This window comes from Lactuca virosa, chromosome 4 (assembly GCF_052849685.1).
Source record: "Lactuca virosa cultivar CGN04683 chromosome 4, Lactuca_virosa_CGN04683_v6, whole genome shotgun sequence".
Lineage (NCBI taxonomy): Eukaryota > Viridiplantae > Streptophyta > Magnoliopsida > Asterales > Asteraceae > Lactuca > Lactuca virosa.
In genome coordinates this window covers 260,382,003-260,390,046 of record NC_136429.1, presented here as the reverse complement: position 1 = coordinate 260,390,046, position 8,044 = coordinate 260,382,003, and the positions used below count along the sequence as shown (strand labels likewise).

Below are 8,044 nucleotides of genomic sequence, written 5' to 3'. Positions count from 1 at the left end.
GTTACAAAATGAAGAGTCTAGTTCTAATTAAATGGTTTTATGACTCCATAACTTGTCCTCAAGTTATGGAGGTTCAAGAGTCTCTTCATTAAATTAAAAAAAAATGTAACCTTAATTAGTTCCATAAGTTACAATAAAAAAAGTTATTTTTTTTTATTAATTAGTTTAAAGTCTTCCATAACTTGTCCTCAAGTTATGAAACTTGAAGAGTTTATTTTTTTTAATTAAAACTACTTTAAACTCATAAGTTATGGAATTAATTAGTTTTTAATAGTTTCAAAACTTGCCCTCAAGTTTTGGAATTTGAAAAGTTTTCACTTATGAATACTTTAATTCCAAGTTAGCCCTTAGAATTTTAAAAGTTAAAATTCAACCCTTATACTTTATAATATTATAAGTTAATAATATTTATATATCTGTATAAGAGTAAAGTCAGTCTTACCGTTAGTAGGCCTCATTCACGAAGTCGGTCTATAAGGGGGGTATAAGGTTACTGCCTATAAAATGGCAGTTTAATGGGTGTCCACTCTCACCCACCGCTTCCTTGACTGGTGTAGGGTCGTTAGCCGAACGGGTAGGACAAGGACTATAATTCTCCTTTCATTAAAAGTATTAATGATAAATACTAAGTAACTAAACTCTTATTAATACCCAATCTTAGTTACTTAGGAAAATGTGAATTTGGTGCTAACCCATGAAATTACACTTTGCACTTTGCTTAAGTCGTTAGTGTAGCGTGTGTAGTTAACCGGCACACTAACCTGGACTTAACAAGGTAGGCAAATGGTAACTTAATATTTATCATAGTATCGGTGGAGCGTGTGTGGTTAACCGGCACACTGATTAAGGGGTAAATATTAAGGGTACCAAGTATATTTGCATGGTTATTCACACCTTGTTTTGTGATCCTCGGCATCCCAGTCACAAAACCTGAAGGGTACACTCGAGATTGAAACATGCCTTTGAACAGTTCAATGAATCTCAAAGATCTAGGACTTTCAAATCCAATTAAAACCTAATAAATTATTTCGTTTTTCATGGTGGGAATTGGTGAATCGTCATTCACCTACCTTCAAATATTTTATAGCTTGGATTACGGCATCCCTCTTCTAAGTTATAAAATAGTTTGTTGGGTCCTAGCCTTAATATTTCATATTGGGTGTCATATTAAGGACTGTAAATCAACTATCTTGAATATCTCCCAAAAAGATGTCTGGTCTAGACATTTATGATCTTCCCAAATCTCTTGAAACAAGCTTTCCTAAATGAAGATGATGTCCCATGGATATCATACTTCTGTCACCTCCTCGAATTATTCTCCCTAACCCACAAGTTCCTAAAAAGTTTAAGGTCACTCAAGCCATATTGGCAAGGCAAGGTCTAGGTGTGATCACATCTTGGAGATGTAGTCACATATTGACAAGCTGGGAGAGTTGGGTGTCAAAGTATTGAGAAAGTTGGTGGCTCAACTACTTTCTAAGTCACATAGTGAGTTCTTTTGGGAATCCTATGAAACAGACTAAGACAAGACCCTTAATGATCTTATCTATTTGCTAAGATCAGCTTCCTAAAACGCTATGGACATTGACAATGATGACATTGGATATCTAGTAAAGCTCTCTCTTCCCAATGGAAAGAGATCGGCCATACTCAACTCGATTGACCCAATGGTAAAGAGAGAGGCGAAGTCTGAGATAGTCCCATTATCAAGGGTCCATAGGTAACTATTGCCAAAGGAAGGGGCTTTGGTTACGAAGCTTCCAAATTTACCTAAGGATGTTAAAGTCAATAAGTTTGGCTCTACTTCAGGTAAAGTCCATTGTCTAACTCTATTAAGTACATGCTGATTCTGATCTCGAAGATGGATTTCAATCGCATGGTTCGGTGATCAGAATTTTGGGCTATTACTTAAGAGTTATGATATTTATATTGATTAGGAATAGATAACAACAAGGTTTTGATATGGATTGTAAGGATAAGTTTTTCCGCAAAGTTTTAAAATAAAAGAAAAAGGTTTTGATTTTATTTATTTTAAGTATCCTTACAATGGCATTTGTGAAAAGTTGTTGCTTATAAGATTCCATTGATAGCAATATTGGAAAAATGGATTTGATTCTTTCGGTTGTGGTAGTGTCTAATATTACCAAATAAGGAAAGATTCTCATCACCCAAGGTTCAATTGGACCGAAACTTGGAATCATGCAAGTTGTATAGTATGATGAATGAGAACTTTCAGCTTGGAAAATTAAGACTAATTCCTTATGTGAATAAGGAAAGGACTAAGGGATCGAGTACACATTCTTGTGCACTGGTCAAGTCCACCACAAAAGATCAAGAAGACTATTCGTCATGATTTACTTAAGTTCAGTAAATATGATTATACTTATAAGTTTAAGTATAAGTCTGTAGCATTGGAGAAGTTTCAATGTGAGACAGAACGAATAAGAAGAATCAAAGTATGGCAGAAAGATAAAAGTTTCTCAAATCTGAAAAGATGGGAGAGTACTTTAGTATCATGTTTATGATCATCTTAATGATTAAGATACCATATCACAATTGGTCCTCTAAAGTCATCTTAGTGCATTCTTATGACTAAGAAGAGGAGTCATGAATTGTTGAAATGGTTAAATCAAAAAGATGAGTCATACTTCGTTCCAAAACAATTCTTAGAGTCATACTCCAAGATTGTAACTTGAGTGACATATCTTAAAGAGGGTTTGTTAACACTAGTCAAATGTAAGAGTAAAAGGTTATCTACTCTTGTACATTTGAAATTGGTAAGTTGTGATGTTTTGGATAAAACAGAGACCAACTTAGGCCAATTGTGTAAAGTGTTAGTCTTGATAAAGAATCCGCACTATCTCTTGAATATTTGATAAGGGAGTCTTATATGTCAAGAGGACAGTGGGAGTCTTAAAGCTCTTGAAAGTTTCAAGACTTAATCAAGAATAAAACCTAAAGTCCTTCACTAGCACACGACTTGAGGTTTATAACCTATCGTGTTGAAATTTTTGTGCCTATTCAAGTTAGCTTTGCATAGGAGTTCTGAGAGTTCTCAATTGGTTGCACAACTACTTGGAAGCAATGGCAGGCACCTGAGCTGCCAAATGGCAAGAATTTAAGATTGCACAAGTTTAATCAATATGAGTTTGGATTTGTCACTAACCTTGTCTTGTGATTATGGTTTTGACAAATTCACATGGATAAGAACACATACAATATTAAATCTAAGTGTCATAAGGTTTCTCTCCGATTCATGAAAATGATGGTGAGGAAACACTTTCACTAAGTAGATTTTAGCTAGATAGCAATTGTGATATTTGCATTCTCAAAGTCGTTAGTGGAGCGTGTGTGGTTTACCGGCACACTAACATGGACTTGTGAGAAGTGGCAAAGGTCTAAACAATTGAGACTATGATTACGGCATCCCTTTTCATAGTTCAAAACAATCTAGTATCAGAAATCTGAACTTTGGTAAGAAAGTCAGCTGATTTCTGAGTACATGTCAAAGCTAGTGGGAGCATAAGTGTTATGCTAATAATCATCATGTTAGTGGGAGCATGATAATTATGACAAAGGTTGCAAGTTAGCAATGTTAATTATAGAAAACAAAAGTTTCAATTCGTGAGGTTGCAGGGGTTGAAAAAGTTGTTTTGCTATAATTAAGGGAGAGGAAATTATACTTCATTTCAATTCTAAAAGCTTAGATTGAGATTTTAATCGTATTTAATCAAGGATATATATATATATATATATATATATATATATATATATATATATATATATATATATGAATTTCATGTTGGAATGGCTCAACATAAGGAAATTCTATATATGGGTCCATTATTTGCGTTCTAAAATTTGATTATGATTACGGCATCCCTTTTCATAATCTAAATTTTGAGAACTTGGCAAATTGAAATGGAAATATTATAGCAAAAGACTGGTTTAGTCTTTATGTGAGACATCATGAATCGTGTCCCATATGCTTCGGATATAGGATCGATTACATGTGTTATATTCATCCTTTCTAAAATTTTCCAAATGCCTGGGGCATTATGAAGGGAAAAGGTCTAGAATTGGATATGACTAAAATGATTAAGCAATTGTCGAGGACAATCTAAGGTTTACCAAAGATTGGTTGCTCAAGGACAGTTGGAAGTATAATGTTAATTCTGGAAGGACCATATTGACATAATCTGTAAGGAGGCAACTCTTGTTCAGAAGTGATAGTCAAAATGGAATATGGAAATGTTTCAAAGTTAGAAATTATGCAATCTATGTAAGATTAGGAAACTTAATGAAAGAAGGATGTTTCCAAGGAGCTGATCTCCTTTGGAATGCTCTGTAATGATTGTTGTCAAGTCTTTCTAACTTCGTGCATAATCATTAAGAGGATCAATGCATATAAGTTTAGAATCTAACAGATTTCAGTAAATGGCATGAATTTGGAATTCTTGCATTTGCAGTAAGGATTTGGGACTGTGAAAAGAGGATCATTTTAGTGATGATCAATTGATCTATTTTACAAAGTAAAGATCATAGACAAACATAGTATGCATACTTGGTGTATGGCATGACTAGTGTTTAGAAAACATAGTGTACATGCTTGGAGCATGGGACAACTATTGTTTTAAATTCAAGTATAAAGTTGATAAAACCGAAACAATGAATAATGAGTAATCAGTATGGTGATAAATAAAAGTGTTTATTTATATTCATAGGGTTTGATACCATATTTGATTCATTTATTCTTGTGTTTCACTTTGCATGTTTTGACTTCCAGAATAACTAAGTCGCTCTTCCTGAATGATTAAGTTATTCAAACCATCCACAGTCGGTCATATGTTGGAAGTAGATATGAATCAAGACTGTCATGGGTTGGTTTGTAGAGGTCCAAGTTGGTGGACAAAGTGGTGCTACAACACTCATGAGTGCTCATAAGTTCTGAGTATTGGATTCAACCCGCGCTCATTTGAATCACTTCATGGATTTTATCACGAGTGATCATGAGACGATAATATCTTATATTCTTCAAACCTAGAGATATGAGTTGTTACTATGAGTTGGTTATACATTGATTGCACGAAAACGCATTGGTAACTCGATGTTATAAAACGTGTCTTTGTGTATGATTCAACAAGTAGTAGAACAAGCCATATGAGTCGCAGTTTATCCATTCCTTTTACCTTCGGGATAAAAGCGATATCCGTGGGCCCCTCGATGATTTAAAGATGATACATGTGAGTGCTTGGCCAAGCCAGGACTGATTTGATTTGTTCAATCAGTCAGTCATCATGAATCGAAAATCGGGAAACAACAAATGGACAGAGAGAATGATTGATAATCCATGTCTCAGTCCATATGATATCTAGAATGGAGGAATATATGATCCCTTATCTAATGGACAAGACATTGACAAAGGTCAGAGATCATCGGCAAGGTCAGAGTTCGACGGAAGCTTTTGAGAGCTACGATTGCCAGTCGGTTCTTGAAGTCATACGCAAGAATAGTTTTAGACTTATCCAAGTGGGAGACTGTTGGATTAATGTCTAAGTCCATAACTATAATTGGTAAGACTTGACCCGACCCGGCATGGTCCATTTGGGTTGCATGGCATCATGCATTTGGATAGACTATAATGATAGAAATAACACTTAAGGTTGGTTAATATATTATAAGTTCTAATATATTAATAAGGTTATTTAACTAGTATTGATCAAGAATTAATTTGGATATAATTAAGTGATCAAAAGGAGACTAATTAAATATATGGGTTGATTGTGTAAATCATTCATTCTTATATATGTGGGCTTGTGATCCAAGATTCCTTATGTTGGACTAACTCCATGGGGTGACCCATGGATACTCCATGGAGGTTAAAATCCATGGAGCATAAGGAATGGGTAAAGTTATGAGTTACATGGTGTAACCCTAATAGCCACCATATAAAAGAATCCCATGGCTCAAGAAATCGTGCACTAATGTGTGAGTGTGAGGGCTAGACGATTTCAAGGAGTGTTCAAGTTTCTCTCAAGTTATTCCAAGTGTATTTGGTGTTGTGTGAACCATTTGAGGTGTCACACTTGGGGCACTAGGCACTCAAGCTTCATGAAGACATTCTACAGCAAAGAGGTATGTATTCTATCTTGTTATATTTATTATTTTGTATGCTAGATTAGGATAATACCTTGGATGTTCATAATTGTATGTATAATAGAGAAAACATAGATCCAAGGTATTTAGGGTTGCATGTACACTTAGGAGTGTTAGATTGCTCATAACCCAACAGTTTGGATATTTGACAAACTTCACAGTTGTAAGAAGTTGGATTTTTATTCAATAAATGAGAAACAATTTTTTTAAATAATAAAAGTTTGGATGACCCAACCTATGATGCAATAACATCACATTATTTTGACTAGAAACATGAAACAAAGATGAAACTGGATGTTTTCCTGTCTTCACAACTTCAATATGGTAGAGCTCATCACAAACTTTAGCACTGCCAATCATCTTCCCCGAACTTAAGTCCTGAAACATACATACAGATGGGGTTAACATGGTAATGCAGTTTAAATCCCTCATCAGTTTAATAGGGGCTAGCAAATTGAAATCGAGAGAAGGGACATATAACAAAGATTTTAGTGTTATATTTTTGGATATGACAACTGTACCAATGCCTCCTACTTTTGCGTCTTCTCTTGTAGCAACACGTATGGTTCTGCCATTAGATACCGGTTGGAATTCAGTGAATACACTCCGTTCGCCTGTCATGTGATCAGTAGCACCACAGTCAACCACCCAAGGTTTTTTTTCCACCTGTACTTGTCATGAATGCGGATGATATCCCACCTTGTTGAGCAACAGTTGCAACTCCTTTGTCTTCACGGGGTGTAATTTGCAACATCTTCCTAAGAGCTTCAATTTGATCCTTGCTAAAAATCTCCTAGTTGTCACTAGTTGTTGCATTTGCACGGGGTTTCCAGTCAGATGGTTTTCCATGAATTTTCCAACAAGTTTCCTTGGTATGACCAGGTCGTTTACAATGATCACACCAAGGTCGACCATTCCTTTTCTGAGATATTCCTGGAATCACTGGAGATTTCATACCGGATGAAGCACGCGTTGCAAGAGCTGAGACCTCATTTGTGATGTTGCTAGCATTTCCCAGCATAACCTTTCTTCGACTTTCTTCTCGCCTGACTTCTGAGAACACTTCTCTGATGCTGGGCATAGGTTTAGTACCCAAAATTCTTCCACGGACTTCATCAAGTTCTTGGTTGAGCCCAAGAAGGAATTTATAAATTCTTTCTGTTTCAACCAGTCGCTTGTACTGTTTTCCATCTGTTGGGCAGCTCCAAGTTATAGCATCAAGGACATCAAGTTGCTGCCAATATCGGTTCAGTGCTGTGAAATAACTTGTCACAGTTGACTCTCCCTGACGAAGATCATGGAGAAGCCCTTTGATTTCAAATAATGCAGAAGTGTTGTCTTGGTTTGAAAACGTATCACGAGCCGCTTCCCAAATTTCTGATGCAGTTTTGTAAAACATAAACTGTTCACCTATTTCAGGAGTCATAGAATTTAGGAGCCACGACATAACCATGTTGTTTTCTGCTTTCCACTTTTTGTAGGTAGGGCTTTTATCATCGGGTTGAACAAGATTAATAGACAAGTAGTCTTCTTTACCCTTTCCTCCAATGAAGATTGAAATAGAGTGAGACCAAAGATTATAGTTTGAGCTTGAGGTGGGTTTTCATTTGAAGAGCCAGAACTAACATCTTCACTGACAAAGGCAGAAGATATATTCCCGAATTTGATAGAATTATTAGTCATGATGACCAAATAGAGAGATAATCTTTCCACAGTAGATGCAGAAAGAACAGAAAAAAAAACTGATTTTGAATAAATCGACCAGAGGATGGATTGATTCGTGAGTTTCAGAGAGAAAAAAAAAACTTAACCGGTTGGTTGATGAACAGTTGATTAGAGCATGATCGAGCTCCGCTCTGATACCATAATGATTTCAGTGACTCTACTG

General features: G+C 35.6%; 1 protein-coding gene across 1 annotated transcript; it reads right to left on the bottom strand.

The window, feature by feature from the left end:
• Positions 1–6,949: 6,949 nt before the first annotated feature.
• LOC145105847 (uncharacterized) lies at positions 6,950–7,839 on the bottom strand. The gene is made up of 2 exons (XM_079042931.1): positions 7,783–7,839; positions 6,950–7,693 (listed from the first exon to the last, which is right to left on the bottom strand). Exons 1-2 carry the CDS (start codon positions 7,837–7,839, stop codon positions 6,950–6,952), a joined length of 801 nt encoding a protein of 266 aa, XP_078899057.1.
• Positions 7,840–8,044: the final 205 nt, after the last annotated feature.

What these genes read in the sequence shown, in the direction of transcription:
- LOC145105847 (XM_079042931.1), bottom strand. Translation starts at nt 7,839, where the DNA reads ATGACTAATAATTCTATCAAATTCGGGAATATATCTTCTGCCTTTGTC. An exon ending in CTGCCTTTGTCAGTGAAGAT is followed by an intron (nt 7,694 to 7,782) that starts GTTAGTTCTGGC and finishes ATTGGAGGAAAG; the next exon opens with GGTAAAGAAGACTACTTGTC.